General features: G+C 42.8%; 1 protein-coding gene across 9 annotated transcripts in view; it reads right to left on the bottom strand.

Moving 5' to 3' along the window:
• The window catches only part of banp (BTG3 associated nuclear protein), a 177,383-nt gene that overhangs the window by 15,042 nt on the left and 146,772 nt on the right, over nt 1-15,569 (bottom strand). For 8 of the 9 annotated variants that reach the window (XM_063067009.1, XM_063067015.1, XM_063067014.1 and 5 more), the window contains 2 exons: nt 11,840-11,983; nt 11,366-11,463 (listed from right to left, as the gene is read on the bottom strand). In XM_063067009.1, coding sequence (XP_062923079.1) covers nt 11,366-11,463; nt 11,840-11,983 — 242 coding nt within the window. The remainder of the gene's footprint in view (nt 1-11,365; nt 11,464-11,839; nt 11,984-15,569) is intronic. The other variant, XM_063067013.1, reaches the window with a different exon arrangement.

Raw genomic sequence — 15,569 nt, 5'->3', positions numbered from 1 at the left:
GCTAGGCAACATCATCAGTGCAACTTCGAATGAAATGTTGGTGATCTACATTGTTCGTCTTTTAAGTGTCCTGTGATTAGTCCGTTTGTATGTGTGTGTGGGTATATGTGCCATTTCTATTGGTTACCGATTATGTAATCCGCGATTGGTTCGTTAAAATCCACTTAGGTGATAATTGTTGTGCGGGCTGTGTTCGTCGACCGTTATGTAGGATTAATATCGTCCTCGTTGATTGACAGGTGTAATCAGGTGTGAATTGGTTCTTGGCTCTGGACTGAAGACTTGACACTGACGAGGGATGCAAACCTTAAGCGACAAGCATTATATTGGACAGATTGGTAGGAAGCTATCAACACACCAACTGGCTGTAAACCGTCATGATCAGCTTTCCCTTATATCTATACATTGTGACAGCGAAGCACATCAATTTGACTGGACCAATGTCACTATCCTAGATCAACGACAAGCCCAAGAATTCTTAGAGGCTTTGTTCTCCACACAGAATTCTATCAACAAGCACGTCGAAATGAACCCAGTTTACGTCCCACTTCAGCGTCAAGTCGTCAGTCCAGAACCAAGAGCCAATTCACAGCTGATAACAAGGGTCAATCAAAGAGGATGACATTAACCTTACATAACGGTCGACTAACACAGCCCGGACAACAATTACCATCCAATCAGATTTTAACAAACCAATCACGGATTACATAATCGGTAACCAATAGTAATGGCACATACACACACACACACACGCAAACGGACTATCACAGGACACATAAAAGACAAGCAATTATCAACATTTCATTTGACGTTGCACTGATGATGTTGCCTAGCTGGATAATGAAACGTCTGCAAGCTAACAAGCCAGCTCGGCGAGCCACTTACCAACAACAACAGCATTCAACATATCAGAAAATCAGGTGTCGTCACTGTGGACTTGTAATCAGTTATGGCTTGTATACCTTGCCACATACACCATTAAGGTGTCATTAAAGTGCCTATGGTTTTTCTGTGATAACTCACGCTTTGCCTTCCTGATGATACGGGAGAGTGCAGCTCCTGCTGACTTTAGTCATCCTGTCCTGATATGAAAGCAGCATCCCGATCCCTAACCAGTGCATAAACCACGATTGGTTAGCCCTGGTTTCTGGCTTGCCTTGGCAGTGTAGTGTCGAATCACGGCAACGTCCTCAACGTATTTTCTTATGTAGCCAGTCACCAATCCCACAAATTCATCAATGTTGACGTAGGCAGCCACCTCTCTCAATATGCTCCCATCTGTGCCTTTGAAGCAGTCCTGCAGTGCTGAGGTGGCAACTTCTGGCCAGGTCCTGATCTCTCTGCCAACAGATTTGACTCATTTAACCAGTGGTCTGCATTGAAGTATTAGCAAAATTGATATGTGGTCTGAGTAAATCCGAAGTGAAGGTGGGAGATAACCTTGTAGGTTCCACGAATGTTGGTATAAACCAGGTCTAATACTGTATACTCTCTCCTCTGGCTGCAAAGTCCACATGCTGGTAGAATTTTGCCAGGACTGTTAAGTTGCCATGATTGGTCACCAGCAACAATGAAGGGTGAGCGGCTTCAAGACTGCAGATTGCACTGCAGAGCTCCTGCAATGTAATGCTTCCCGGGCACTAGCATTTGGGGGGGCAGGGGGTGCACTTCACCAGTAAAAACTCTAACCATGGTGAGCAGTGGGCCATTACCACTAGGCTGTTCACACATCAGTGTTTTATTGATGTAGGGACACAGACCTCCTTCACGGGTCTAGCCAGAGGTCACAGCATTTCCGTCTGCCTGAAAGGAGATTCGGCCTTCTACCTGGATGGCTGAATATGGAATGGTGTCTTAAAGTCATGTTTCTGTCAGGATAAGTGTACAACAGTCCCTCATCTCCTGCTGGTTCAGACGCAGGTAATCCAGTTTATTTACCAGCGATCGGACATTAGCGAGTAGAATTGGCGGGAGTGCAAGCCTGCAGGGATTTGTTTTAAAACTCACTTTAATTCTGGTGCACTTACTGTGCTTTGGTGTTCGAGTACACCACTTCCAATGGGCTCTTCCACAAGTAGCTGTAGTAGATCGTGCAGTGACAGCCCGCTCCCTGCATTCATCCACAACTGCACAGCACCTCCATTATTCCGCTTGCTAGTGAGGTAGACTTGCAGATTGTATTTACATAAGATATCGCCTAGACGGATCGATGATTGACCTGAGATGCCTTGATGCAAAGACCAAAACGTTGAGGAGGCTCATCACTGAAGCCCTGTTTGCTGATGACTGTGCCCTCATGGCCCACCAGGAGAACCACCTGCAGGCGATTGTCAACAAGTTCTCCACAGCCTCAAAGCTGTCCAGCCTCGGTAAAACAGAAGTTCCCCTACAACCTGCACCAAACGGTCACCCTCCTCAGCCATGCATCACCATCGACGGCACTGTCCTGAAAAATGTGGAGAGCTTCAAGTATCTAGGAAGCACCATCTCCAGTGACAGATCTCTTGACAAAGAGATCATAGCAAGGATCCAAAAAGCCAGCCAGGCACTCGGGGAAACTCTGTGTCAAAGTTCTGGAGCACAAGGACATTCAGCTTTCAACCAAGCTCAAGGTGTACAAGGCTGTGGTCCTCACCTCTCTCCTGTATGGCTGTGAAACCTGGACCCTGTACCGCAGGCACATCAAACAGCTGGAGCAGTTTCACATGCGCTGTCTGCGGTCGATCACGAGGATTCAATGGCAGGACCGAATCACCAACCAGGAAGTCCTTGACAGAGCCAACAGCATAAGCATTGAGGCAAGGATCCTCCAGGCCCAGCTATGCTGGACTGACCATGTAATCCGCATGGGTGAAACAAGAATCCCCAGGCAGCTGCTCTATGGTGAGCTTGAGCACGGCAGTCACAATCAGGGCCGCCCCAAAAAAGATTCAAAGTCAATCTGAAATCGTACATCAAATGGGCAGACCTCCAGCCTCGACTACTTGAGGAGTCCACAGCCGACACAGCTTCGTGGCGCACCGTGACCAGAAAAGCTGCATCTGACTTTGAAGATGACCGAAATCAGCACCTTGCAGCAGCATGAGACCGACGCCACAAAGCTGTGTATGCACTCGTTCTAACAACCGCCATTCCATGTCCAACCTGCAACCGCATGTGTGCTTCGGCCTTCAGCCTCCGAAGCCACATGCGTATCTACCGATGACTGCACAATGTTTAGTCTTCCTCAGACCCTGAGAGACAACCACCACCACCAATATTCAGCAGTGTTTTTGGGTCATGGAAAAGGCAAACATGACAAAAAATTTCACTGTTAGTTGGAGCCAGAGTGGCTGCTGAGTCCAAGCATGCCGCCACCTTGTAGAGATCTTCTCCCTCTAGAGAGATTCTCCCTCTGTCCCTCTGAATATACCTCTTGCCCATCCTCTGGGTCACCCCCCCTTCTCTTTCTTCCCGGACCTCCTGTCCCATGATCCTCTCGTATCCCCTTTTGCCTATCACCTGTCCAGCTCTCGGCTCTATCCCTCCCCCTCCTGTCTTCTCTTATCATTTTGCATCTCCCCCTCCCCCTCCAGCTTTCAAATCCCTTACTCACTCTTCCTTCAGTTAGTCCTGACGAAGGGTCTCGGCCTGAAACGTCGACTGCGCCTCTTCCTATAGATGCTGCTTGGCCTGCTGCGTTCACCAGCAACTTTGATGTATGTTGCAGAGATCTTCAGAGTTGTTTGTATTCCATTCCTATATCCATTCATCCTGTTCCCTTTTATTTGACTATTCAATGAATATGAATTTTAGTCGAGCTCCTGCTTCAACCACTAACTTTATAAATGGAATAATATGCTAGACAGCTCAAAATTCTCTCTGTAAAATGTTTTGGCTTACTTTCTTGTTTATTTCTCCTACATTCAATCTTGAACGCATTGCTCCCAACATTCCAAATTTCTTAACAATATGAAGCAATCTACTTCTGTCACTCTGCCAATCCTTTTATAATTATAGATGATACAGTCTTCTCATGTATTTTGGTTCCATTCTCTCCCTTAAACCTCATAGCCTTGCAAGTTTATTTTGCTCATGCACATCTAGTTTCCTTTTCTTTGCTTCTACCAGATTGTAGGCAGTGAGTTCCAAGAGATTGCTACTACTCCCCATAACCTCTTCAACAAAAGCTTAAATCTGTGTTCCAGGCACTGTACAATCAGTTATTGAGAATAGTTTTTCTTTGTCTTTGTAACCATTGTGTATCTTTCTTGTATTTCTTTTTAACTTTCTTCATATGAAGGGAAACAGCTCAGCTTCTCCAAGCTAATCTTATCAAAAATATCCCTCCTCTCTGGAATCAAAGAAATCAGAGCTCTGGAATTCAGAAACCAGGGCTCCAGCAAGTGAAGGGAGTGCAAGAACAGGGTCTCGAGTGAATGGAAAGGGAGCAGGGGAACTGGGGCACTGATGAGGGGGTAGGTAGTGTGGGAAACCTAGCCACAATGAGTGGAAAAGGAATGCAGCAACTACAGCCCAGTCAGCCACGTGCTCAGCCATTTGGATTTTCTTATTGATTACGAATGTCTGACCATTTTAAACATTAAAAACATATTTGCTCACTAATTTCAATTAAGAAATAAACTATCATGTTTCCAGCATCTGAATTTCCATATTGAATGATGATTGCTGGAATTACACCAGGCTTTCTCTAGCAGTAGAAGACTCGGTACCAGGCTTCCCTGCCTGACAATTTTGAAGCTGGGAAATAATCAGCTTCTGCATTGAACTCCACAAAGAGAGCATTACAGGGGCAGCCATCACCAGCCATGGAAAATGGGACTTCAGCAGGATGCTGCATTAAAAGTCAACATGAGTGCCACCATCTTGCTTTGGCTCTCTGTACTCTCTAAACTCTACTACCCCTCCAGAGTTTCACAACCATCAAAGCTATTCCAACACATCACTTTTTTTTTGTAATCTCTCTCACCAACACACAATATTCTCTATCACCTTGGAGTAATTTAACGCTTTGTGTGCTCAAAGCATTTTATAAGCTTTCTGATGAGCTCAACACATTCTATGCCTGTTTCAAACAGAGGGAAATGGGAATGTCACCATCCATCCCAACTCCTCCATGGATGGTCCCAATCCGGGCTGTGAATGGAGGATGGTTGGGCATGGGGCTAGCAATCCCATCCTGTAAAATCCCAGTGTTACGGAAATGCCAACAGAAGCTCCAAACACCTCATCCCTGGGAGAAGGATCTTTGAAGAAGAGCTTCACCTGGGGACAACTTGAAAGACTTGCACAGGGCAGAGGACTCTAGTGAGCTGCTGTCACTGGTCTAGGCCCCAGTTGGGCGGGGGGGCTTAAGAAGAAAATCATCCAGCCTGACATATTAATTCCAGCCTTCCAGACAACCTCAACCCATTGCAATTCACCTACTTCCAAAACAGGTCTTTCAATGACACCATCTCCCTAGCCCCTAGCCCTACACTCATCCCTGGAGAATCTGGACAGTAAAAACACCTCTGCCTGACCATTGTTTATTGACTCTGCGTTCAATATTATAATTCCAAATATCACCAAACACCAGACCGTGGGAGTCAAGGTTTCCTTCTGCAACTGGATCCTTGACTTCCTGACCCATAGACTACAGTCAGTAAGGATACACAACAACACCTCTAGCTTGATTACTCTAAACACAGGTGATCCACAAAGTTACAATCTCAGCCCCCTACTCTACTCATGACTGCGTGGCCAAATTCTGTTTAAACTACTTATACTTTCAAATAGTACCACTGTAGTGGGCCCCATCTCAAATACGACAAGTGGGGAGTACAGGGAGGACATAGAGAACTTAGTAATATTGTGTTATGAGAAAACCCTTCCTTCAATGTCAGCAAAACAAAAGAGCCAGTCATTGTTTTCAGGAAGGAGCCACTATACATGTTTTTGTTTACATCAACACTGTAGATGCTGAAAGGGATGAGAGCTTCAAGCTCCTAGGAGTGAATATCTCTAACAGCATGTCCTGACCCAACTATGTAGATGTCATGGCTGAGAAAACTCACCAATTCCTATACTACAAGAGGCTGCAGAAATTCATCATGTTCCCATCAGCCCATACCAATTTTAACTGTGTGCCATGCAAACCATCCTATCTGGATGCATAATGGCTTTGTATGGCAACTGCTCTGCACGTAACTGCAAGAAACTGCAGAAAATTGTGGACACAGCTCAGCAGATCATGGAAACGAGCCTTTCCTCCATGGACTCTGTCTATACTTCAGTAAAGCAGCTAGCATAATCATAGACACTACTCACCCTGTACATTCTCTCTTTGTCCCTCTTCCATTAGGTAGAAGATACAAAAGGCATGAGAACACACAGCACCAGGCTTAAGGACATCTTTTACTCTACTATTATAAGATTATTAAATGGTTCCCTAGTAGGACAAGGCTTCATTCTTGGACTCTTGTCCTCACAACCTACCTCGTTATGATCCTGTACCTTATTGTTTACCTGCACTGTACTTTCTCTGTAGCTGTATTCTGTTATTGTCTTATCTTGTACAATCTCAATGCACTGTGTAATGATATGAACAGTATGCAAGACAAGTTTTTCACTGTACCTTGATACATGTGACAATAATAAACCAATTCCAATTCATGACTAAGCATTGTTTTTGAATTACATTCTTAACCTTTGTAATACAAAAGTCAATCCTTATCAAAAAATTTGTAAGGTTTTTTGGGGTTCATCTTGAACTTATAGACTCATCTTTAAACTCCAGGGAGCGAAGTTATAGAATACATAAAAATACTCCCATCAGATTTGTGCATTTATGTTGCCTTTTCTGAAAGGTAACAAAAGCAAAAAAAAAAAGGTTTCAGGCAGAAAAGACGGAGTTTCATCACTTTGAAAACTAATCCAAACCTCACACCAAGATAAGTTAACTCTGCACAAGTACAATCAAACTAGTAAAATTGGCTCAGTATTCTGGCAAGGGCTTACAATCACCTCCGCAGACTTTGGAACACTGCACGTCTGCTACATCTGCCAGTAATCTGTACTCTCTGTTCTTTATTGATAAAATCATGCCAAAAGCAGTAGCCTAAAACAAAATCTATATTTTGAAATACACTAAGCTCAGTTGCAAAAAAAAACACGGCCACATTACCATACAGATGCATTTAATAGAAACCGCAACTGTTATTCATCAAATAAGCATTACTTTAAATATACATCTTTAAAATAAGTTAAATGTATATTAGCTAGAGGGGTAAATAATAGGTTTACAAAAATAAACCATTTTAACTTTCCATCAAAGACCCAAAGCTTGTTTTTTTATAGAACTAGTCAAAGCTGCTATAATCCATAGATTTATCCAATTCTGAGAGATTTTACTTTTTATACATTGTGACCATTTTCCTTTAACTGTAAACATCACATCATGAAATGGTGCAGAAAAGTTGAAGGGTATTCAGTACATCATATATGCACTGGTTCTTTCAATGAATAATCTCGTCAATCCCTCTGCACTTCAATTTCCTTGTATTTTCCCCATATCTTAGCAATGGTTTCACTAAGTACTTTTCCAGTTCTTGTTTGCACCCATTTTTGAGTGTGTCCATCACCCTATCAAGGAATGCGTTTGTTGCTTGAACTGATTTGCTTTTTCTCTAAACGAGGGATGTTCAAGTTGTCACTCTCGGACCCAATGCAATGCTCAGCTTGGCCCACTGAATACACCCCATTACAGAGAGTGAATATCATGAAGGAATAAATTTGGGGAGAATTCACAGGGTGACTGGAGGGTGAATTGGGGCAAATGATTAGATTAGGCTAAGAAAATAAAATAGAAGGGTACAGTACTATAAGCAATGATCATAGAGCTAAAGCTGCACTCAAAATTAAGCCACTCTCTCACAAACACATGACCTCCACTACCTAAAAGTACATGACAACAGGTACATGAATATGCTACAGATTATTAACATCCCTCTCAGGATCTGCAAAGTCCTGACTTGGAAACATAGACAGTAGTTGCTCTTTCACTATCAGTGTCTCTAAGTTGTGCAACTTACTAGCCAACAACAATGTGAGTATACCATCAGCAAATCAACTATGTTGATAAGAACCAGAATGCATGGGAGACAAAGATCTATTTTTATCCTAATCATTTTACATGAAATGACTCTCAATCAGAATCAGGTTTAATAGCACCAGCATACTTCATGAAACTTGGTGTTTTGCAGAAGCAGTACATTGCAATACATGGTAATAAAAACTATAAATTACATAGTGCACAAAGAGAGGGGGAAAAAGTGAGATAGTCTTCATGGGTCACCGTCCATTTAGAAATCTGATGGTTGAGGGGAAGAAGCTGTTCCTGAAACATTGAATCAGAATCAGGTTTATTATCACCGGCATGTGACGTGACATTCAAGCTCCTGTACCTCCTCCTTGATGGTAGCATGTCTTGAGTGATGGAGGACCTTAATGAAAGATGCCGCCTTTCTGAGGCATCACCTATGGAAGGTGCCCTCGACGCTGGAGAGGGCAGTGCCCATGATGGAGCTGGCTGAGCTTACTACTTTCTTCAGCTTTTTCTGACCCTGTGGAATGGCCCCTCCATGCCAGATTGGTCTCCGCAGTTCATCTGTAGAAATTTGCTAGAGTCTTTGGTGAATACCAATTCTCCTCAAACACCCAATGAAATATAGTCACTGTCGTGTCCCTTTGTAATTGCCGCAACAGGTTGGGCCCAAGATAGATCCTCAGAGATGTTGACACCCAAGAACTTGAAACTGCTCATTCTTTCCACTTCAGATCCCTCGATGAGTTGTGTATTTCCATGATGTTCCCTTCCTGAAGTCCACAGTCAATTCCTTTCTCTTACTGACATTGAGTGCAAGGTTGTTGCTGTGACCTATCTTAATCAGCTAACCTATTTTGGTCCTATACACCTCCTCACCACCATCTGAAATTCTGCCAACAATACCTGTATCATCAGCAAATTTATAGATGGTGTTTAATCTGTGTCTAACCACACAACCGTGGATGTAGAGAGAGTAGTGCAGTGGGCTAAGCACACATCCTTGAGGTGCAAGTGAGGAGGAGATGTTATTTCTGATCTGCAGAATGTGGGGTCGCTGTGAAGAAGTCAAGGATCCAGTTGCAGAGGGATGTACAGAGAGGCCCAAGTTCTGAAGCTTTTTGATTAGAACTGAGGGTATGATTGTGTTGAACGCTGAGCTACAGTCAATAAACAGCAGCCTGACATAATTGACCAGGTCATCCAAGGCCTCATGGAGAGCTAGTGAGATTGCATCTGCTGTAGATATAATGTGATGATAGGCAAATTACATCGGGTCTAGGCCCTTGCTTAGGCAGGAGTTGCTTCTAGCCATGACCAGCCTCTCAAAGCACTCGATCACAGTAGATGTGAGTGCCACTGGGTGATAGTCGTTGAGGTAGCCCACCCTGCTCTTCTTGGGTACTGGTATCATTGTTGTCTTTTTGAAGCAGGTGGAAATCTCCAGTTGCAGAAGTGAGATTGAACATATGCTCGAATATTCCTGCCAGTTGACTGGCACAGAATTTCAGAGCCCTACCAAGTGCACCATCAGGGCCTGAAACCTTGCGAGCATTCACCCTCTTGAAAGATGTTTATTTATTTAGAGGTACAGCATGGAATAGGCCCTTTCAGTTCTCTGAGCCGCGCAACCCCAGCAACCCCTGACAACCCTGATGTAACCCTAACAGGGCAGTTTACAATGACTGATTAATCTACCCTGCCAGTATGTGTTGGGCCTATAGGAGGAAACTAGAGCACTGGGGAAAACCCATACATTCCATGGGGGATGCACAGAGCTTCATTCCAGAGAACACCAGAATTGAACTCCAAACTGCAAGCAGTAATAACGTTGTGCTAACTGCTATGCTACCATAGCATTGGCCCCTGAGACAGAAGACACAGGCTCACTGGATGCTGCAGAACTTGCAGAGATGTAGTTTTATTCTCCCTTTCAAAGCCTGCGTAAAAGGTGTTATGCTCATCTGAGACTGAAGCATCACAGCCATTCATGATGTTGAGTTTCACTATGTAGGAAGTAATGGCCAGCAAACCATATGCATCCTCAACCAAAGTTATTTCTCGCTCTTAAGATAGCCTTCCATAGGTCATACTTGGACTCCTTGTATACTGTAGATCTGGATCACCAGTCTTGAATGCACAGATCTAGCCCTCAGCAGATTACAGATCAGCTTCATTCACGGCTTTTGACTTGGATACGCCCAGTATGTTTTTGAAGGCACCCTCATCTACGCAGGTTTTGATGAAGTCAGTGACAACTGTAGCGTATCCATTCAGACTCAAAGATGAATCCCTGAATACTGTCCAGTCCACCGACTCAAAGCAGTCCTGTAGGTGTCCCTCTGCCTCCCTTGAAGTTAACTTCTTGGTCTTCACACTGACGCTGCAGTCTCTAGTCTCTGCCTACATGCTGGGAGTTGCAAGTACAAACAGATGATCAGACCTTGCAAAGTGCAGTCATGGGATGACATGGTAAGTTTTCTTGATAGTGGTACAACTACCACCAATATATCCACCTGTGGAACCCAAGGAGCCAATACACTTGAACAATAAAATAATTCATACCAGTACTTTTGATGACTGGTTTGAAAAGGAGAGAGTTGTGATTTTTAAATCTGATGTGTCCTAATGCATACTTAAATGATCATGGAACAATTTGTTGACCTAGCTCCATCTCAAAGGCTCAAGCAGAGCTCAGTTAAAACACATAAGTGTCAATGAGGTCAAAAAATTGAAGGGTGGAGTTAATGTTATGAAACTGAAAATTTCACAAACCGGGGATGTGCAAAGATTCCAACAATCTTTACACAAAACTCATTTTAGTCAACCAGCTTTTTAAATTTCCCAAATCCATTTTGGCAATGTCCATTGCATTCCCCATTGAGGCCCCCCATTCTGTCCGAAGTGACGAAGGCTGATTTCATTGGCACTTGAGACTGTACATTTATAAAATTAAGCTCTCTTACTTGAATGTGTCTCCGAACATGTGTGGAAGGAGGAAAGGGGTTCTATCCACATCTGTGGGAGGGAAGAGAAAGGACATGTCTCTCTGTAAATGTTGGGGAGGAAGAGAAAGTACCTTTCCCTGGTTCTGACTGTGAAATGAAGGGAGGAGTCTGCTTACTTGTCTTTGAAGATGGTGGTGATGGTGAGGAGTGGTAATTGGATGAAGGTAGTATGGTACCCTATTGGTCATGGTATTGTGGCTAAAAGCCGTACAGCAAGTGTAGGTGTTGAGCTCTCCCTTTCACAGTTTGCTCAGGTTATGAGATTTCTTCCTACCTTGCGTCATTTTGTAGTAGAACTTCTTGAAGCTCATTTCTATCATCATCTCCTCCTAGGAGAGTGTAATTGTTCCTGTTGACTGTTTTCTGGCGCAGCTAAAACAAAAAAAGTCCTCCCTCCTGTTATGAATCTCTTCCAGGATAGTAAGGTTTCTGTCTAAAAAGCAGTAGGCCTACTCCCTTCCCTCTGCTTCTTTTTCTGCTCTTTTCATTAAAATAATATTTTCAGAATTCTTCCCAGAAGATTAAAAGAATGCTCCTTTATCTACAAATCAGTACTAATAATCACTCGTTCATCATATAATTCAAATCTGTATAGAATCAGAACACTGCAGCAGAGAAACAACACTTTTGACCCATCTAGCCAGTATATTTTAAACTAAAGTTACATTACTGAAGCCAATGTTTCTTCATTAAGGCAAATAACAAAAATGAAAAGGTATTAACTGACTTCATCCATATTCTTACTCACTTGAGCTGCTGTAGCATGATCTGCTATTGGTGCAAGCTGTACATATTGCACTTGGATGTCACTTCCCTGCAATGGTGATCCATCTACTCCACTGGTTTGATGTTCAGCAGAAGCTACTGCAATTAACTGTGCACCTTGCAACACCTACAAAATACAAATTCATTAACAGAATCATTAGCATAATTCATTTAATGTAATTTTAGGCTAGTCTTCATTAAGTGACTTTTGTTGAAATAGTAGATGATTAAAACAATGAAAGAAGAAAAGAATTTGAAGTGCCTCGAGTCAATGTTCACCAAAGGGAAAACACAATCAGTGAAGATGGTTGTGACGATGGGAGTTCAATCTTTCCAGCTTCAGGACATCACCGCAGAAGTTCATCAGTACAATGTACTAGTGCTAACAAGCCACTGCTGTTTCATCAGTGATCCTCCTGTTATAAAGCCAAAATAGTTCACTGATGATGAAATGATGCAACTCTTCAGGAAATGAAAATGCCAGTGGCTACATGCAACAATACCTAAACAACATTCAGCCATGAACTGATAAGCAACAAGTAACATTCTAACCACAACAGAACCAAGTACTAATCATTCCCGACAAAGAGAGTATAATCATCTGTCCTTATCGTTCAATGGCATTATCACTGCAGAACTGACATAGTCAATATTCTAGGAGTCACCACTAACCAGACGCTCCATTGGAGCAGCCACACCAATACCAGAGCAGGATAAAGGCTGGGTATCCTATAGCAAATGCCCAATGCCTGACTCTCACCGCCTTTCCACCATCTACCATGCATAAGTCAAGAATGTGATGGAATACACTCCATTTATCTGCAGTAGTGCAGCGCCAACGCAGTCAAAAATCTTAGCACCATCCAGGACAAAGCAGTCCACTTGAAAGACATCCTATAAACCATCCTAAACAAATATCAAAAAGCTGAGTGGTTCCAGTACCTTTCCCAGCATCTGTTGCTTTTATTACTTTAAGGAATAGGATTCTCTGACTGATAGATACCTGAGGGTGCCATGAAAACAGAGCTATGCAATGTGAAATCTGATTCCGATGAAGCCAACAGAGGTCTCCACTAAGTTCTTCATACTGTAGTGACTTTGAGTTTTGCAGTGTTCAGCTCTGCTGGGTGAACAGCACTTGGGGTGAGATGTTCACTAAGAAGATAGCCATTAATGCCTCATTTTCAAATAGATCAGTGCTCCATGAAAGCTGATGGGCAGCTATGAGGAAATTGTGTGACCTCCTGGGACATTTGGCATTGACTGTAAGGAATCACCTTAGAGGGTCAATCACAACTTGATGAATACAGCATGAATGGAATGCTACAAGAACGCTGGGTGGTGAATGACAGCCCAAGTCACAATCAAGTCCAGGCCATAGAGAGCTGAATCTTGGAGATACTGACTCAGCAATTGAATGTCTGTTCTACTCAGCTTCGTCTTTTTTTTAATACAGAAAACCTACAGCACACTACTTACTTAAGATTATAAGTAGCCCTTGATGTTCTTTTTACTAATGGACAAAATTTTTGTCCCAGGGCAGTGACATACAACTAACCTCCAGAAGCATATGTCTCTAATGATTGTGTTCAGATCATGACACAAGCCTGTTATTTGATGTTATGATGCATTGTTTCAGTTTGCATTTAAACTGGAGTCTACTGAAAGATAAATCGGATTACAAATGGAATCGTAGAACTTCAAAATATCGGAGAAGGCCATTTAGGCAATGATGCTCATGTAAACTATTTGAAGGAGTAATCCAATTCATTCCACTACCTTCTCTATTCTTATAGACTTCCAGTTATTTATATACATATACTGCACTTACATAGAAACATAGAAAGTCTACAGCACAATACAGGCCCTTCGGCCCACAAAGCTATGCTGAACATGTCCTTACCTTAGAAATAATCGCCGGCAGCCCATTCCATGCACTCACCACTCTTTGCGTAAAAAAACTTACCCCTGACATCTCCTCTGTACCTACTTCCAAGCACCTTAAAACTGTGCCTTCCCGTGCTAGTCTTTTGCAGCTTCATGTTATAAAGATCACTAACACAGGATAAAATGGTGTTCCAGTTATTTTACATCAGTTAAATGCTTTTAATCACTCTCTACGTGACTCCTTTCTCCTCTTGTCCCTCACACTGGTCTCTCTCCTGGCACTTACCCCTGCAAGTGGGATAACTGACTACTCATCCCTCACCACCATTCATGGTCCCAAACAGTCCTTCGAGGTGAGGTGATACTTCACCTGCAAGTTTATTAAGGTCATCTATTGTATTTAGTGCTCCGGTTCCCAATGTGGCCTCCTATACATCAGTTGAGATCCAACACTATCGTAAAAATATTTTGGTTAGAATAACCTTGTTCTTTTTCATCCATCTGACAATGTTACCATTTCAAAACCTTAATAACAGGCAAGTAAATCTAGGTTACTGCTATTAAACTAAAATATGTCAGGTTTATTTTAATTAATCAGTATATATTCAAGTCCAGATTTTAAACTAGAAATGAGTACTATGCGCGCAACTTATAGAGCATGTATATAGTGCCAGTTATTGCTGATCTGACTGACCTGAATAGTCAAAAGTACATTTCAAAAATATTCATTCCCAAACAAGTTTACACAAAGTACTTGGCTGACAGGCGAGAGCTGGAAATCAGACAACAGAAAGCTACAACCTAACATTCTCAAGACTGGTTTCTGGCAATTGAGTAAATGAAAGGGTTCTAGGCCAAACTAAAGAGGAACCTAGATGTTGGGTCCAAGAGAGTATTTCTATCCATCTTGCACCACAATGATTTAATCAGCTTGGACAGGGAGGCTGTGCTACCACTCTTTGTTGATACTACTCCACCCCAATCTCTATATTGAACCATAAATTCACTATCCTGTTCAAGAACGTCAAATATAATTTACACTAAGGCCTAATTCTGCCTTCTCTAAATAACCAGTATTTATATAACTGTAAGGAACAGAAAGGAATGAGTGCAATTTTCACAAACAATAGTAAATATGCAGTTGCAGGAAATCCAAGTAACACACACAAAATGCTGGAAGGACTCAGCAAGCCAGGCAGCATCTATGGTAAACAGTATAGTTGACATTTTGGGCCAAGACCCTTCATAAGGACTGGAGAAAAAAAAAATGAGGAGTCAGAATTAGAAGGGGGAGGAGAGGAAGAAACAAGGTGATAGGTGAAACTGGGATGGTGGGATGGGGTGGGTGAAGTTAAAGAGCTGGGAAGTTTTTTGCAAAAGAGATACAGGGTTGGAGAAAGGGGAATCTAATAGGAGAGGACAGAAGGCCATGGAAGAAAGAAAAAGGGGAGGAGAACCAGAGGGAAGTAATGGTCAGGTAAGGAGATAAGGTGAGAGAGAGAAAAAAGAATGGGGAATGGTGAAGGGAGGGGCATTACTGGAAGTTCAAGAAATCGATGTTCATGCCACCAGGTTGGAGGCTACCCAGGCTGAATACAAGGTGTTGTTCCTCCAAACCTGAGTGTGGCCTCATCGCAACAGTACAGGAGGCCATGGACTGACATGTCAGAATGAGAATGGGAAGGGGAATTAAAATGGGTGGCCACTGGGAGATCCCGTTTTTTCTGGCGGATGGAGCGTAGGTGCTCAGCAAAGCCATCTCCCAATCTATATCAGGTCTCACTGATATAAAGGAGGCCACACCGGGAGAACCAGATACAATAGAC

Source organism: Mobula hypostoma, chromosome 14, assembly GCF_963921235.1.
Source record: "Mobula hypostoma chromosome 14, sMobHyp1.1, whole genome shotgun sequence".
NCBI classification, from domain to species: domain Eukaryota; kingdom Metazoa; phylum Chordata; class Chondrichthyes; order Myliobatiformes; family Myliobatidae; genus Mobula; species Mobula hypostoma.
Note: the sequence above shows the minus strand (reverse complement) of the source record. Positions and strands in the feature narration are given on the sequence as shown.